At 32.6% G+C, this 17,162-nt stretch overlaps 1 protein-coding gene across 1 annotated transcript in view; it reads left to right on the forward strand.

Moving 5' to 3' along the window:
* Positions 1–17,162, forward strand: part of zfc3h1 (zinc finger C3H1-type containing) — a gene marked incomplete at its 5' end in the record, with an annotated part of 38,032 nt that overhangs the window by 12,569 nt on the left and 8,301 nt on the right. The window contains 4 exons of the mRNA XM_079223463.1: positions 15,103–15,340; positions 16,509–16,614; positions 16,720–16,918; positions 17,017–17,111. Coding sequence (XP_079079589.1) covers positions 15,103–15,340; positions 16,509–16,614; positions 16,720–16,918; positions 17,017–17,111 — 638 coding nt within the window. The remainder of the gene's footprint in view (positions 1–15,102; positions 15,341–16,508; positions 16,615–16,719; positions 16,919–17,016; positions 17,112–17,162) is intronic.

Here is a 17,162-nt window from a genome sequence, read left to right on the forward strand (position 1 = left end):
TTGTAACTTTAGTCATGTTGTAACTTTAGTCATGGTTGTAACTTTAGTCATGGTTGTAACTTTAGTCATGTTGTAACTTTAGTCATGTTGTAACTTTAGTCATGTTGTAACTTTAGTCATGTTGTAACTTTAGTTATGTTATAACTTTAGTCATGGTTGTAACTTTAGTCATGTTGTAACTTTAGTCATGTTGTAACTTTAGTCATGGTTGTAACTTTAGTCATGGTTGTAACTTTAGTCATGGTTGTAACTTTAGTCATGGTTCTAACTTTAGTCATGGTTCTAACTTTAGTCATGGTTGTAACTTTAGTCATGGTTGTAACTTTAGTCATGGTTGTAACTTTAGTCATGTTCTAACTTTAGTCATGGTTCTAACTTTAGTCATGGTTGTAACTTTAGTCATGGTTGTAACTTTAGTCATGGTTGTAACTTTAGTCATGGTTGTAACTTTAGTCATGTTCTAACTTTAGTCATGTTCTAACTTTAGTCATGGTTCTAACTTTAGTCATGGTTCTAACTTTAGTCATGTTCTAACTTTAGTCACGGTCTAACTTTAGTCATGGTCTAACTTTAGTCATGGTCTAATTTTTTAGTCATGGTTCTAACTTTAGTCATGGTTGTAACTTTAGTCATGGTTATAACTTTAGTCATGTTGTAACTTTAGTCATGGTTCTAACTTTAGTCACGGTCTAATTTTATAGTCATGTTGTAACTTTAGTCATGGTTATAACTTTAGTCATGTTATAACTTTAGTCATGGTTGTAACTTTAGTCATGGTTCTAACTTTAGTCACGGTCTAATTTTATAGTCATGGTTGTAACTTTAGTCATGGTTGTAACTTTAGTCATGGTTGTAACTTTAGTCTGTTGTAACTTTAGTCATGTTGTAACTTTAGTCATGGTTATAACTTTAGTCATGTTGTAACTTTAGTCATGGTTCTAACTTTAGTCACGGTCTAATTTTATAGTCATGTTGTAACTTTAGTCATGGTTATAACTTTAGTCATGTTATAACTTTAGTCATGGTTGTAACTTTAGTCATGGTTGTAACTTTAGTCATGTTGTAACTTTAGTCATGTTGTAACTTTAGTCATGGTTATAACTTTAGTCATGTTGTAACTTTAGTCATGTTGTAACTTTAGTCATGTTATAACTTTAGTCATGTTGTAACTTTAGTCATGTTGTAACTTTAGTCATGTTGTAACTTTAGTCATGTTGTAACTTTAGTCATGGTTGTAACTTTAGTCATGTTGTAACTTTAGTCATGTTGTAACTTTAGTCATGTTGTAACTTTAGTTATGTTATAACTTTAGTCATGGTTGTAACTTTAGTCATGTTGTAACTTTAGTCATGTTGTAACTTTAGTCATGGTTGTAACTTTAGTCATGGTTGTAACTTTAGTCATGTTGTAACTTTAGTCATGTTGTAACTTTAGTCATGTTGTAACTTTAGTCATGTTGTAACTTTAGTTATGTTATAACTTTAGTCATGGTTGTAACTTTAGTCATGTTGTAACTTTAGTCATGTTGTAACTTTAGTCATGGTTGTAACTTTAGTCATGGTTGTAACTTTAGTCATGGTTGTAACTTTAGTCATGGTTCTAACTTTAGTCATGGTTCTAACTTTAGTCATGGTTGTAACTTTAGTCATGGTTGTAACTTTAGTCATGGTTGTAACTTTAGTCATGTTCTAACTTTAGTCATGGTTCTAACTTTAGTCATGGTTGTAACTTTAGTCATGGTTGTAACTTTAGTCATGGTTGTAACTTTAGTCATGGTTGTAACTTTAGTCATGTTCTAACTTTAGTCATGTTCTAACTTTAGTCATGGTTCTAACTTTAGTCATGGTTCTAACTTTAGTCATGTTCTAACTTTAGTCACGGTCTAACTTTAGTCATGGTCTAACTTTAGTCATGGTCTAATTTTTTAGTCATGGTTCTAACTTTAGTCATGGTTGTAACTTTAGTCATGGTTATAACTTTAGTCATGTTGTAACTTTAGTCATGGTTCTAACTTTAGTCACGGTCTAATTTTATAGTCATGTTGTAACTTTAGTCATGGTTATAACTTTAGTCATGTTATAACTTTAGTCATGGTTGTAACTTTAGTCATGGTTCTAACTTTAGTCACGGTCTAATTTTATAGTCATGGTTGTAACTTTAGTCATGGTTGTAACTTTAGTCATGGTTGTAACTTTAGTCTGTTGTAACTTTAGTCATGTTGTAACTTTAGTCATGGTTCTAACTTTAGTCACGGTCTAATTTTATAGTCATGTTGTAACTTTAGTCATGTTATAACTTTAGTCATGGTTGTAACTTTAGTCATGGTTCTAACTTTAGTCATGTTGTAACTTTAGTCATGTTGTAACTTTAGTCATGTTGTAACTTTAGTCATGTTGTAACTTTAGTCATGGTTGTAACTTTAGTCATGGTTATAACTTTAGTCATGTTGTAACTTTAGTCATGGTTCTAACTTTAGTCACGGTCTAATTTTATAGTCATGTTGTAACTTTAGTCATGGTTATAACTTTAGTCATGGTTGTAACTTTAGTCATGGTTGAAACTTTAGTCATGGTTCTAACTTTAGTCACGGTCTAATTTTATAGTCATGGTTGTAACTTTAGTCATGGTTGTAACTTTAGTCATGGTTGTAACTTTAGTCTGTTGTAACTTTAGTCATGTTGTAACTTTAGTCATGTTGTAACTTTAGTCATGGTTCTAACTTTAGTCACGGTCTAATTTTATAGTCATGTTGTAACTTTAGTCATGTTATAACTTTAGTCATGGTTGTAACTTTAGTCATGGTTCTAACTTTAGTCATGTTGTAACTTTAGTCATGTTGTAACTTTAGTCATGTTGTAACTTTAGTCATGGTTGTAACTTTAGTCATGGTTATAACTTTAGTCATGTTGTAACTTTAGTCATGGTTCTAACTTTAGTCACGGTCTAATTTTATAGTCATGTTGTAACTTTAGTCATGGTTATAACTTTAGTCATGTTATAACTTTAGTCATGGTTGTAACTTTAGTCATTGTTGAAACTTTAGTCATGGTTCTAACTTTAGTCACGGTCTAATTTTATAGTCATGTTGTAACTTTAGTCATGGTTATAACTTTAGTCATGTTATAACTTTAGTCATGGTTGTAACTTTAGTCATGGTTGAAACTTTAGTCATGGTTCTAACTTTAGTCACGGTCTAATTTTATAGTCATGTTGTAACTTTAGTCATGTTATAACTTTAGTCATGGTTTTAACTTTAGTCATGGTTATAACTTTAGTCATGTTATAACTTTAGTCATGTTATAACTTTAGTCATGGTTATAACTTTAGTCATGTTATAACTTTAGTCATGGTTGTAACTTTAGTCATGTTGTAACTTTAGTCATGTTATAACTTTAGTCATGTTGTAACTTTAGTCATGTTGTAACTTTAGTCATGGTTGTAACTTTAGTCATGTTATAACTTTAGTCATGTTCTAACTTTAGTCATGTTGTAACTTTAGTCATGGTTCTAACTTTAGTCATGTTATAACTTTAGTCATGTTATAACTTTAGTCATGTTATAACTTTAGTCATGTTATAACTTTAGTCATGGTTCTAACTTTAGTCATGGTTCTAACTTTAGTCATGTTGTAACTTTAGTCATGTTGTAACTTTAGTTATGTTATAACTTTAGTCATGTTGTAACTTTAGTCATGGTTGTAACTTTAGTCATGTTATAACTTTAGTCATGTTGTAACTTTAGTCATGTTGTAACTTTAGTCATGTTGTAACTTTAGTCATGTTGTAACTTTAGTCATGTTGTAACTTTAGTCATGTTGTAACTTTAGTCATGGTTGTAACTTTAGTCATGTTGTAACTTTAGTCATGTTGTAACTTTAGTCATGTTGTAACTTTAGTTATGTTATAACTTTAGTCATGGTTGTAACTTTAGTCATGGTTGTAACTTTAGTCATGTTGTAACTTTAGTCATGTTGTAACTTTAGTCATGGTTGTAACTTTAGTCATGGTTGTAACTTTAGTCATGTTGTAACTTTAGTCATGTTGTAACTTTAGTCATGTTGTAACTTTAGTCATGTTATAACTTTAGTCATGTTGTAACTTTAGTCATGTTGTAACTTTAGTCATGTTGTAACTTTAGTCATGGTTGTAACTTTAGTCATGTTGTAACTTTAGTCATGTTGTAACTTTAGTCATGTTGTAACTTTAGTTATGTTATAACTTTAGTCATGGTTGTAACTTTAGTCATGTTGTAACTTTAGTCATGTTATAACTTTAGTCATGGTTGTAACTTTAGTCATGGTTGTAACTTTAGTCATGTTGTAACTTTAGTCATGTTGTAACTTTAGTCATGGTTATAACTTTAGTCATGTTGTAACTTTAGTCATGTTGTAACTTTAGTCATGTTATAACTTTAGTCATGTTGTAACTTTAGTCATGTTGTAACTTTAGTCATGTTGTAACTTTAGTCATGTTGTAACTTTAGTCATGGTTGTAACTTTAGTCATGTTGTAACTTTAGTCATGTTGTAACTTTAGTCATGTTGTAACTTTAGTTATGTTATAACTTTAGTCATGGTTGTAACTTTAGTCATGTTGTAACTTTAGTCATGTTGTAACTTTAGTCATGGTTGTAACTTTAGTCATGGTTGTAACTTTAGTCATGTTGTAACTTTAGTCATGTTGTAACTTTAGTCATGTTGTAACTTTAGTCATGTTGTAACTTTAGTTATGTTATAACTTTAGTCATGGTTGTAACTTTAGTCATGTTGTAACTTTAGTCATGTTGTAACTTTAGTCATGGTTGTAACTTTAGTCATGGTTGTAACTTTAGTCATGGTTGTAACTTTAGTCATGGTTCTAACTTTAGTCATGGTTCTAACTTTAGTCATGGTTGTAACTTTAGTCATGGTTGTAACTTTAGTCATGGTTGTAACTTTAGTCATGTTCTAACTTTAGTCATGGTTCTAACTTTAGTCATGGTTGTAACTTTAGTCATGGTTGTAACTTTAGTCATGGTTGTAACTTTAGTCATGGTTGTAACTTTAGTCATGTTCTAACTTTAGTCATGTTCTAACTTTAGTCATGGTTCTAACTTTAGTCATGGTTCTAACTTTAGTCATGTTCTAACTTTAGTCACGGTCTAACTTTAGTCATGGTCTAACTTTAGTCATGGTCTAATTTTTTAGTCATGGTTCTAACTTTAGTCATGGTTGTAACTTTAGTCATGGTTATAACTTTAGTCATGTTGTAACTTTAGTCATGGTTCTAACTTTAGTCACGGTCTAATTTTATAGTCATGTTGTAACTTTAGTCATGGTTATAACTTTAGTCATGTTATAACTTTAGTCATGGTTGTAACTTTAGTCATGGTTCTAACTTTAGTCACGGTCTAATTTTATAGTCATGGTTGTAACTTTAGTCATGGTTGTAACTTTAGTCATGGTTGTAACTTTAGTCTGTTGTAACTTTAGTCATGTTGTAACTTTAGTCATGGTTATAACTTTAGTCATGTTGTAACTTTAGTCATGGTTCTAACTTTAGTCACGGTCTAATTTTATAGTCATGTTGTAACTTTAGTCATGGTTATAACTTTAGTCATGTTATAACTTTAGTCATGGTTGTAACTTTAGTCATGGTTGTAACTTTAGTCATGTTGTAACTTTAGTCATGTTGTAACTTTAGTCATGGTTATAACTTTAGTCATGTTGTAACTTTAGTCATGTTGTAACTTTAGTCATGTTATAACTTTAGTCATGTTGTAACTTTAGTCATGTTGTAACTTTAGTCATGTTGTAACTTTAGTCATGTTGTAACTTTAGTCATGGTTGTAACTTTAGTCATGTTGTAACTTTAGTCATGTTGTAACTTTAGTCATGTTGTAACTTTAGTTATGTTATAACTTTAGTCATGGTTGTAACTTTAGTCATGTTGTAACTTTAGTCATGTTGTAACTTTAGTCATGGTTGTAACTTTAGTCATGGTTGTAACTTTAGTCATGTTGTAACTTTAGTCATGTTGTAACTTTAGTCATGTTGTAACTTTAGTCATGTTGTAACTTTAGTTATGTTATAACTTTAGTCATGGTTGTAACTTTAGTCATGTTGTAACTTTAGTCATGTTGTAACTTTAGTCATGGTTGTAACTTTAGTCATGGTTGTAACTTTAGTCATGGTTGTAACTTTAGTCATGGTTCTAACTTTAGTCATGGTTCTAACTTTAGTCATGGTTGTAACTTTAGTCATGGTTGTAACTTTAGTCATGGTTGTAACTTTAGTCATGTTCTAACTTTAGTCATGGTTCTAACTTTAGTCATGGTTGTAACTTTAGTCATGGTTGTAACTTTAGTCATGGTTGTAACTTTAGTCATGGTTGTAACTTTAGTCATGTTCTAACTTTAGTCATGTTCTAACTTTAGTCATGGTTCTAACTTTAGTCATGGTTCTAACTTTAGTCATGTTCTAACTTTAGTCACGGTCTAACTTTAGTCATGGTCTAACTTTAGTCATGGTCTAATTTTTTAGTCATGGTTCTAACTTTAGTCATGGTTGTAACTTTAGTCATGGTTATAACTTTAGTCATGTTGTAACTTTAGTCATGGTTCTAACTTTAGTCACGGTCTAATTTTATAGTCATGTTGTAACTTTAGTCATGGTTATAACTTTAGTCATGTTATAACTTTAGTCATGGTTGTAACTTTAGTCATGGTTCTAACTTTAGTCACGGTCTAATTTTATAGTCATGGTTGTAACTTTAGTCATGGTTGTAACTTTAGTCATGGTTGTAACTTTAGTCTGTTGTAACTTTAGTCATGTTGTAACTTTAGTCATGGTTCTAACTTTAGTCACGGTCTAATTTTATAGTCATGTTGTAACTTTAGTCATGTTATAACTTTAGTCATGGTTGTAACTTTAGTCATGGTTCTAACTTTAGTCATGTTGTAACTTTAGTCATGTTGTAACTTTAGTCATGTTGTAACTTTAGTCATGTTGTAACTTTAGTCATGGTTGTAACTTTAGTCATGGTTATAACTTTAGTCATGTTGTAACTTTAGTCATGGTTCTAACTTTAGTCACGGTCTAATTTTATAGTCATGTTGTAACTTTAGTCATGGTTATAACTTTAGTCATGGTTGTAACTTTAGTCATGGTTGAAACTTTAGTCATGGTTCTAACTTTAGTCACGGTCTAATTTTATAGTCATGGTTGTAACTTTAGTCATGGTTGTAACTTTAGTCATGGTTGTAACTTTAGTCTGTTGTAACTTTAGTCATGTTGTAACTTTAGTCATGTTGTAACTTTAGTCATGGTTCTAACTTTAGTCACGGTCTAATTTTATAGTCATGTTGTAACTTTAGTCATGTTATAACTTTAGTCATGGTTGTAACTTTAGTCATGGTTCTAACTTTAGTCATGTTGTAACTTTAGTCATGTTGTAACTTTAGTCATGTTGTAACTTTAGTCATGGTTGTAACTTTAGTCATGGTTATAACTTTAGTCATGTTGTAACTTTAGTCATGGTTCTAACTTTAGTCACGGTCTAATTTTATAGTCATGTTGTAACTTTAGTCATGGTTATAACTTTAGTCATGTTATAACTTTAGTCATGGTTGTAACTTTAGTCATTGTTGAAACTTTAGTCATGGTTCTAACTTTAGTCACGGTCTAATTTTATAGTCATGTTGTAACTTTAGTCATGGTTATAACTTTAGTCATGTTATAACTTTAGTCATGGTTGTAACTTTAGTCATGGTTGAAACTTTAGTCATGGTTCTAACTTTAGTCACGGTCTAATTTTATAGTCATGTTGTAACTTTAGTCATGTTATAACTTTAGTCATGGTTTTAACTTTAGTCATGGTTATAACTTTAGTCATGTTATAACTTTAGTCATGTTATAACTTTAGTCATGGTTATAACTTTAGTCATGTTATAACTTTAGTCATGGTTGTAACTTTAGTCATGTTGTAACTTTAGTCATGTTATAACTTTAGTCATGTTGTAACTTTAGTCATGTTGTAACTTTAGTCATGGTTATAACTTTAGTCATGGTTATAACTTTAGTCATGTTATAACTTTAGTCATGGTTTTAACTTTAGTCATGGTTATAACTTTAGTCATGTTATAACTTTAGTCATGTTATAACTTTAGTCATGGTTATAACTTTAGTCATGTTATAACTTTAGTCATGGTTGTAACTTTAGTCATGTTATAACTTTAGTCATGTTGTAACTTTAGTCATGTTGTAACTTTAGTCATGGTTATAACTTTAGTCATGGTTCTAACTTTAGTCATGTTATAACTTTAGTCATGTTGTAACTTTAGTCATGTTGTAACTTTAGTCATGGTTATAACTTTAGTCATGGTTCTAACTTTAGTCATGTTGTAACTTTAGTCATGTTGTAACTTTAGTCATGTTGTAACTTTAGTCATGGTTGTAACTTTAGTCATGGTTATAACTTTAGTCATGTTGTAACTTTAGTCATGGTTCTAACTTTAGTCACGGTCTAATTTTATAGTCATGTTGTAACTTTAGTCATGGTTATAACTTTAGTCATGTTATAACTTTAGTCATGGTTGTAACTTTAGTCATTGTTGAAACTTTAGTCATGGTTCTAACTTTAGTCACGGTCTAATTTTATAGTCATGTTGTAACTTTAGTCATGGTTATAACTTTAGTCATGTTGTAACTTTAGTCATGGTTCTAACTTTAGTCACGGTCTAATTTTATAGTCATGTTGTAACTTTAGTCATGGTTATAGCTTTAGTCATGTTATAACTTTAGTCATGGTTGTAACTTTAGTCATGGTTGAAACTTTAGTCATGGTTCTAACTTTAGTCACGGTCTAATTTTATAGTCATGGTTGTAACTTTAGTCATGGTTGTAACTTTAGTCATGGTTGTAACTTTAGTCTGTTGTAACTTTAGTCATGTTGTAACTTTAGTCATGTTGTAACTTTAGTCATGGTTCTAACTTTAGTCACGGTCTAATTTTATAGTCATGTTGTAACTTTAGTCATGTTATAACTTTAGTCATGGTTGTAACTTTAGTCATGGTTCTAACTTTAGTCATGTTGTAACTTTAGTCATGTTGTAACTTTAGTCATGTTGTAACTTTAGTCATGTTGTAACTTTAGTCATGGTTGTAACTTTAGTCATGGTTATAACTTTAGTCATGTTGTAACTTTAGTCATGGTTATAACTTTAGTCACGGTCTAATTTTATAGTCATGTTGTAACTTTAGTCATGGTTATAACTTTAGTCATGTTATAACTTTAGTCATGGTTGTAACTTTAGTCATTGTTGAAACTTTAGTCATGGTTCTAACTTTAGTCACGGTCTAGTTTTATAGTCATGTTGTAACTTTAGTCATGGTTATAACTTTAGTCATGTTATAACTTTAGTCATGGTTGTAACTTTAGTCATTGTTGAAACTTTAGTCATGGTTCTAACTTTAGTCACGGTCTAATTTTATAGTCATGTTGTAACTTTAGTCATGGTTATAACTTTAGTCATGTTATAACTTTAGTCATGGTTGTAACTTTAGTCATGGTTGAAACTTTAGTCATGGTTCTAACTTTAGTCACGGTCTAATTTTATAGTCATGTTGTAACTTTAGTCATGTTATAACTTTAGTCATGGTTTTAACTTTAGTCATGGTTATAACTTTAGTCATGTTATAACTTTAGTCATGTTATAACTTTAGTCATGGTTATAACTTTAGTCATGTTATAACTTTAGTCATGGTTGTAACTTTAGTCATGTTGTAACTTTAGTCATGTTATAACTTTAGTCATGTTGTAACTTTAGTCATGTTGTAACTTTAGTCATGGTTATAACTTTAGTCATGGTTATAACTTTAGTCATGTTATAACTTTAGTCATGGTTTTAACTTTAGTCATGGTTATAACTTTAGTCATGTTATAACTTTAGTCATGGTTATAACTTTAGTCATGTTATAACTTTAGTCATGGTTGTAACTTTAGTCATGTTATAACTTTAGTCATGTTGTAACTTTAGTCATGTTGTAACTTTAGTCATGGTTATAACTTTAGTCATGTTATAACTTTAGTCATGTTATAACTTTAGTCATGGTTATAACTTTAGTCATGTTATAACTTTAGTCATGGTTGTAACTTTAGTCATGTTGTAACTTTAGTCATGTTATAACTTTAGTCATGTTGTAACTTTAGTCATGTTGTAACTTTAGTCATGGTTATAACTTTAGTCATGGTTATAACTTTAGTCATGTTATAACTTTAGTCATGGTTTTAACTTTAGTCATGGTTGTAACTTTAGTCATGTTATAACTTTAGTCATGTTATAACTTTAGTCATGGTTATAACTTTAGTCATGTTATAACTTTAGTCATGGTTGTAACTTTAGTCATGTTATAACTTTAGTCATGTTGTAACTTTAGTCATGTTGTAACTTTAGTCATGGTTATAACTTTAGTCATGGTTCTAACTTTAGTCATGTTGTAACTTTAGTCATGTTATAACTTTAGTCATGTTGTAACTTTAGTCATGTTGTAACTTTAGTCATGGTTATAACTTTAGTCATGGTTATAACTTTAGTCATGGTTATAACTTTAGTCATGTTATAACTTTAGTCATGGTTGTAACTTTAGTCATGGTTGTAACTTTAGTCATGGTTGTAACTTTAGTCATGTCATAACTTTAGTCATGTTGTAACTTTAGTCATGGTTGTAACTTTAGTCATGGTTGTAACTTTAGTCATGGCTGTAACTTTAGTCATGTCATAACTTTAGTCATGTTGTAACTTTAGTCATGTTGTAACTTTAGTCATGGTTATAACTTTAGTCATGTTATAACTTTAGTCATGGTTGTAACTTTAGTCATGGTTGAAACTTTAGTCATGGTTCTAACTTTAGTCACGGTCTAATTTTATAGTCATGTTGTAACTTTAGTCATGTTATAACTTTAGTCATGGTTTTAACTTTAGTCATGGTTATAACTTTAGTCATGTTATAACTTTAGTCATGTTATAACTTTAGTCATGGTTATAACTTTAGTCATGTTATAACTTTAGTCATGGTTGTAACTTTAGTCATGTTGTAACTTTAGTCATGTTATAACTTTAGTCATGTTGTAACTTTAGTCATGTTGTAACTTTAGTCATGGTTATAACTTTAGTCATGGTTATAACTTTAGTCATGTTATAACTTTAGTCATGGTGTTAACTTTAGTCATGGTTATAACTTTAGTCATGTTATAACTTTAGTCATGTTATAACTTTAGTCATGGTTATAACTTTAGTCATGTTATAACTTTAGTCATGGTTGTAACTTTAGTCATGTTATAACTTTAGTCATGTTGTAACTTTAGTCATGTTGTAACTTTAGTCATGGTTATAACTTTAGTCATGTTATAACTTTAGTCATGTTATAACTTTAGTCATGGTTATAACTTTAGTCATGTTATAACTTTAGTCATGGTTGTAACTTTAGTCATGTTGTAACTTTAGTCATGTTATAACTTTAGTCATGTTGTAACTTTAGTCATGTTGTAACTTTAGTCATGGTTATAACTTTAGTCATGGTTATAACTTTAGTCATGTTATAACTTTAGTCATGGTTTTAACTTTAGTCATGGTTGTAACTTTAGTCATGTTATAACTTTAGTCATGTTATAACTTTAGTCATGGTTATAACTTTAGTCATGTTATAACTTTAGTCATGGTTGTAACTTTAGTCATGTTATAACTTTAGTCATGTTGTAACTTTAGTCATGTTGTAACTTTAGTCATGGTTATAACTTTAGTCATGGTTCTAACTTTAGTCATGTTGTAACTTTAGTCATGTTATAACTTTAGTCATGTTGTAACTTTAGTCATGTTGTAACTTTAGTCATGGTTATAACTTTAGTCATGGTTATAACTTTAGTCATGTTGTAACTTTAGTCATGTTATAACTTTAGTCATGTTGTAACTTTAGTCATGTTGTAACTTTAGTCATGGTTATAACTTTAGTCATGGTTATAACTTTAGTCATGTTATAACTTTAGTCATGGTTTTAACTTTAGTCATGGTTATAACTTTAGTCATGTTATAACTTTAGTCATGTTATAACTTTAGTCATGGTTATAACTTTAGTCATGTTATAACTTTAGTCATGGTTGTAACTTTAGTCATGTTATAACTTTAGTCATGTTGTAACTTTAGTCATGTTGTAACTTTAGTCATGGTTATAACTTTAGTCATGTTATAACTTTAGTCATGTTATAACTTTAGTCATGGTTATAACTTTAGTCATGTTATAACTTTAGTCATGGTTGTAACTTTAGTCATGTTGTAACTTTAGTCATGTTATAACTTTAGTCATGTTGTAACTTTAGTCATGTTGTAACTTTAGTCATGGTTATAACTTTAGTCATGGTTATAACTTTAGTCATGTTATAACTTTAGTCATGGTTTTAACTTTAGTCATGGTTGTAACTTTAGTCATGTTATAACTTTAGTCATGTTATAACTTTAGTCATGGTTATAACTTTAGTCATGTTATAACTTTAGTCATGGTTGTAACTTTAGTCATGTTATAACTTTAGTCATGTTGTAACTTTAGTCATGTTGTAACTTTAGTCATGGTTATAACTTTAGTCATGGTTCTAACTTTAGTCATGTTGTAACTTTAGTCATGTTATAACTTTAGTCATGTTGTAACTTTAGTCATGTTGTAACTTTAGTCATGGTTATAACTTTAGTCATGGTTATAACTTTAGTCATGGTTGTAACTTTAGTCATGGTTGTAACTTTAGTCATGGTTGTAACTTTAGTCATGTCATAACTTTAGTCATGTTGTAACTTTAGTCATGGTTGTAACTTTAGTCATGGTTGTAACTTTAGTCATGGCTGTAACTTTAGTCATGTCATAACTTTAGTCATGTTGTAACTTTAGTCATGTTGTAACTTTAGTCATGGTTATAACTTTAGTCATGTTATAACTTTAGTCATGGTTGTAACTTTAGTCATGGTTGAAACTTTAGTCATGGTTCTAACTTTAGTCACGGTCTAATTTTATAGTCATGTTGTAACTTTAGTCATGTTATAACTTTAGTCATGGTTTTAACTTTAGTCATGGTTATAACTTTAGTCATGTTATAACTTTAGTCATGTTATAACTTTAGTCATGGTTATAACTTTAGTCATGTTATAACTTTAGTCATGGTTGTAACTTTAGTCATGTTGTAACTTTAGTCATGTTATAACTTTAGTCATGTTGTAACTTTAGTCATGTTGTAACTTTAGTCATGGTTATAACTTTAGTCATGGTTATAACTTTAGTCATGTTATAACTTTAGTCATGGTTTTAACTTTAGTCATGGTTATAACTTTAGTCATGTTATAACTTTAGTCATGTTATAACTTTAGTCATGGTTATAACTTTAGTCATGTTATAACTTTAGTCATGGTTGTAACTTTAGTCATGTTATAACTTTAGTCATGTTGTAACTTTAGTCATGTTGTAACTTTAGTCATGGTTATAACTTTAGTCATGTTATAACTTTAGTCATGTTATAACTTTAGTCATGGTTATAACTTTAGTCATGTTATAACTTTAGTCATGGTTGTAACTTTAGTCATGTTGTAACTTTAGTCATGTTATAACTTTAGTCATGTTGTAACTTTAGTCATGTTGTAACTTTAGTCATGGTTATAACTTTAGTCATGGTTATAACTTTAGTCATGTTATAACTTTAGTCATGGTTTTAACTTTAGTCATGGTTGTAACTTTAGTCATGTTATAACTTTAGTCATGTTATAACTTTAGTCATGGTTATAACTTTAGTCATGTTATAACTTTAGTCATGGTTGTAACTTTAGTCATGTTATAACTTTAGTCATGTTGTAACTTTAGTCATGTTGTAACTTTAGTCATGGTTCTAACTTTAGTCATGGTTCTAACTTTAGTCATGTTGTAACTTTAGTCATGTTATAACTTTAGTCATGTTGTAACTTTAGTCATGTTGTAACTTTAGTCATGGTTATAACTTTAGTCATGGTTATAACTTTAGTCATGGTTATAACTTTAGTCATGTTATAACTTTAGTCATGGTTGTAACTTTAGTCATGGTTGTAACTTTAGTCATGGTTGTAACTTTAGTCATGTCATAACTTTAGTCATGTTGTAACTTTAGTCATGGTTGTAACTTTAGTCATGGTTGTAACTTTAGTCATGGCTGTAACTTTAGTCATGTCATAACTTTAGTCATGTTGTAACTTTAGTCATGTCATAACTTTAGTCATGTTGTAACTTTAGTCATGTTATAACTTTAGTCATGGTTGTAACTTTAGTCATGGTTGTAACTTTAGTCATGGTTATAACTTTAGTCATGTCGTAACTTTAGTCATGTTGTAACTTTGGTCATGTTGTAACTTTAGTCATGTCATAACTTTAGTCATGTTATAACTTTAGTCATGTTATAACTTTAGTCATGGTTGTAACTTTAGTCATGTTGTAACTTTAGTCATGTTATAACTTTAGTCATGTTGTAACTTTAGTCATGTTATAACTTTAGTCATGTTGTAACTTTAGTCATGTTGTAACTTTAGTCATGTCATAACTTTAGTCATGTTATAACTTTAGTCATGTTGTAACTTTAGTCATGGTTGTAACTTTAGTCATGTTATAACTTTAGTCATGTTATAACTTTAGTCATGGTTGTAACTTTAGTCATGTTGTAACTTTAGTCATGTTGTAACTTTAGTCATGGTTATGACTTTATAACAACAAATAACCCACAACTAACGCTGTTTAACAGTTGAAACATCACGACACAACAGTTTGTGACACACGAGCAATCTGTAACACTGCCGAACTGCATGCAGGGTACAGCTCGCCCACGATCACACCAAGAAGAACAGACCCTTCTCTTGTTTTTTTCACCTACATTCCCATGGGTTCTAAGGCCCTCCATGTTTAGCTTCTGAACACCCTCTATGTTCCAACGTACAAACAGCTGTTCAGCTGGCCGGCGGTCCTTTTCGGCGTCAATGAATGAATGTGTTTTTTTGTATCTTACAAAATACCGTGATATGAATTTTCGGCCATACCGCCCAGCCCTAAGGTGAAGGTTGGGTTTGTGTGCAGAACGCCTTGAAGTCGGCCCACAACAGGAGCATCGCTGAGCACCTGACGGCCGGCGACCGGGCGCTGGTGTGGCTCTCCTACATCCACCTGACGGAGTTCGACCGGCTGCCGGCCGGCCTGCTGGACCCGGCGGAGTCCGGTCCGTCCCGGCTGGTCAGCAGAGAGTCCTTCCTGCTGCCCTGGAAGACGCCGCAGGACGTCAGCACGCCGCTCCACATCCTGGTGGCTCTCTTCAGAGGTAGTCCTTTCAGCTCTTCTGTCTCTTCTCCGTCTACTAACGTTCCCCTGACGTTCCGCTAGCTTTCCTCTGACGTTCCTCTAGCGTTTCCTCTGCCGTTTCCTCTAGCGTTCCCTCTGCCGTTCCTCTAGCGCAGTGGTTCTCAAACCTTTTCTGTCACGCCCCACTTTGGGGGAGAACAATGTTCACGCCCCACCGCCCCAACAACATTGTAACAAAATGGTTAAACTTTTTGTGACTCCTCCATCTGTGCTTTTTTCAGTAATAGAATAAAGAAAATGTACATCCCTTTCAAGTAAACCAGATCGCTCCATCAGACAGAAACTAATAACATGTGCAACACTTTGTTAGAACAATGCAAATAAAGTTATATCTGTGCAAAAAAAACTCATATTTGTCAAAACATTGCCTATTTTGGCTCAAATAACCTGTTTAGCACTGAATATCTTTTGAAGATGATAACAATAATGTTCAACCTGTGAAAACAAAATAAATGCAGATGTGTGAGCGTCAGGTTGTGTCAATATTAGTGGAGCAGTGAGCTGCTTTCCTCTACACATCTTTATAAACAGGGTTGTAGATTTGATACGGCTCTCAGTTAATGCTCAATGTTGAGCTGAGATCTGTGTTCTGTTTTGAGAGACAACAGCAGAAAAGATCTCATGGAGATCTGAGGCTTTTAGCAAAACGCCAAGAATCGTTGAGTCGTGCATGCGCAGCGTAACCTGTCAACGGAGTAACTAAACATTTACATGAAGTACAGCATTTCTCATGTATTTATTAATGAGGTTTTATGTCTGTGTACTTTGTACTTTTGTAATATGTAAAGTTATCATGTTCATGGAGAGTGTGTTCGTCCTGAAACCACGAGATGGCGGTTCATCCTGTTCTCCATAGTTTCATGTTGAAGTATCCTTGATAAGACACTGAAGCCCAGAGCTCCACAGCAGTTCACTGCTCCTTCATTACTAAGGATGTAGCATGCAGGGAATAATGTCCTCTGAGGCTCCGCTAGCGTTCCTCTGACGCTCTGCTAGCGTTCCTCTGACTCTCTGCTAGCGTTCCTCTGACGTTCTGCTAGCGTTCCTCTGATGCTCCGCTAGCGTTCCTCTGATGCTCCTCCGACGCTCCGCTAGCGTTCCTCTGACGTTCATCTGCTTCCCCCCAGACGCCGTCCACCAGTGCTCCGATGAGGCTCTGTCTCCGAGCCAGAGGACGCTGGCCTGCCTTCCTCTCCACACCAACCTGGTGTTCCTCTACCAGCTGCTGGGGAGGTGAGGCTGTACACGGTGGTCTGTCGGAACCTGAGAGCCTGATGATGAAGCAGGTCTCGTGACGTACTGGTATCGGTAGTAATGTAAGTGCTCGTGTCCCTGCAGGTTTGAAGAGGGCGTGGCTCTGGTGGAGTCTCTGCTGGAGCTCCGCCCAGAGTCCTGCGCTCTGAGAGACGCTCTGGCCGAGCTGCACATCAGGAAGGGCCAGGCGGACCAGGCGGTCAGCATGTGGCTGCACGCTCTGGCAGAGTGTCCCAACAATGCAGAGGTCTTCTACCACTCCTGCAAGTTCCTCATGGCTCAGGTGAGCCCGGGTGTTCACAGGGTCACATGGTCAGCGTCATCCTGGTCAAACGGCCACACACCAAATGAACGTCTCGTGTGTTCCGTGTTGTCCCGCAGGAGAAGTCGAGTGCCATCGCTCCTCTGTTCCGAGGGTTCATGCTGTCGCTGTGCGAGGACGAGCAGAGCCACAAGAAGCCGGTGGACGTCCTGCGGTGCGTGACTGCAGCTGCGCTGACTGGTGGACACGCTGGGGGCTTTGGAGA

This window comes from Taurulus bubalis, assembly GCF_910589615.1.
Source record: "Taurulus bubalis genome assembly, chromosome: 9".
NCBI lineage: Eukaryota > Metazoa > Chordata > Actinopteri > Perciformes > Cottidae > Taurulus > Taurulus bubalis.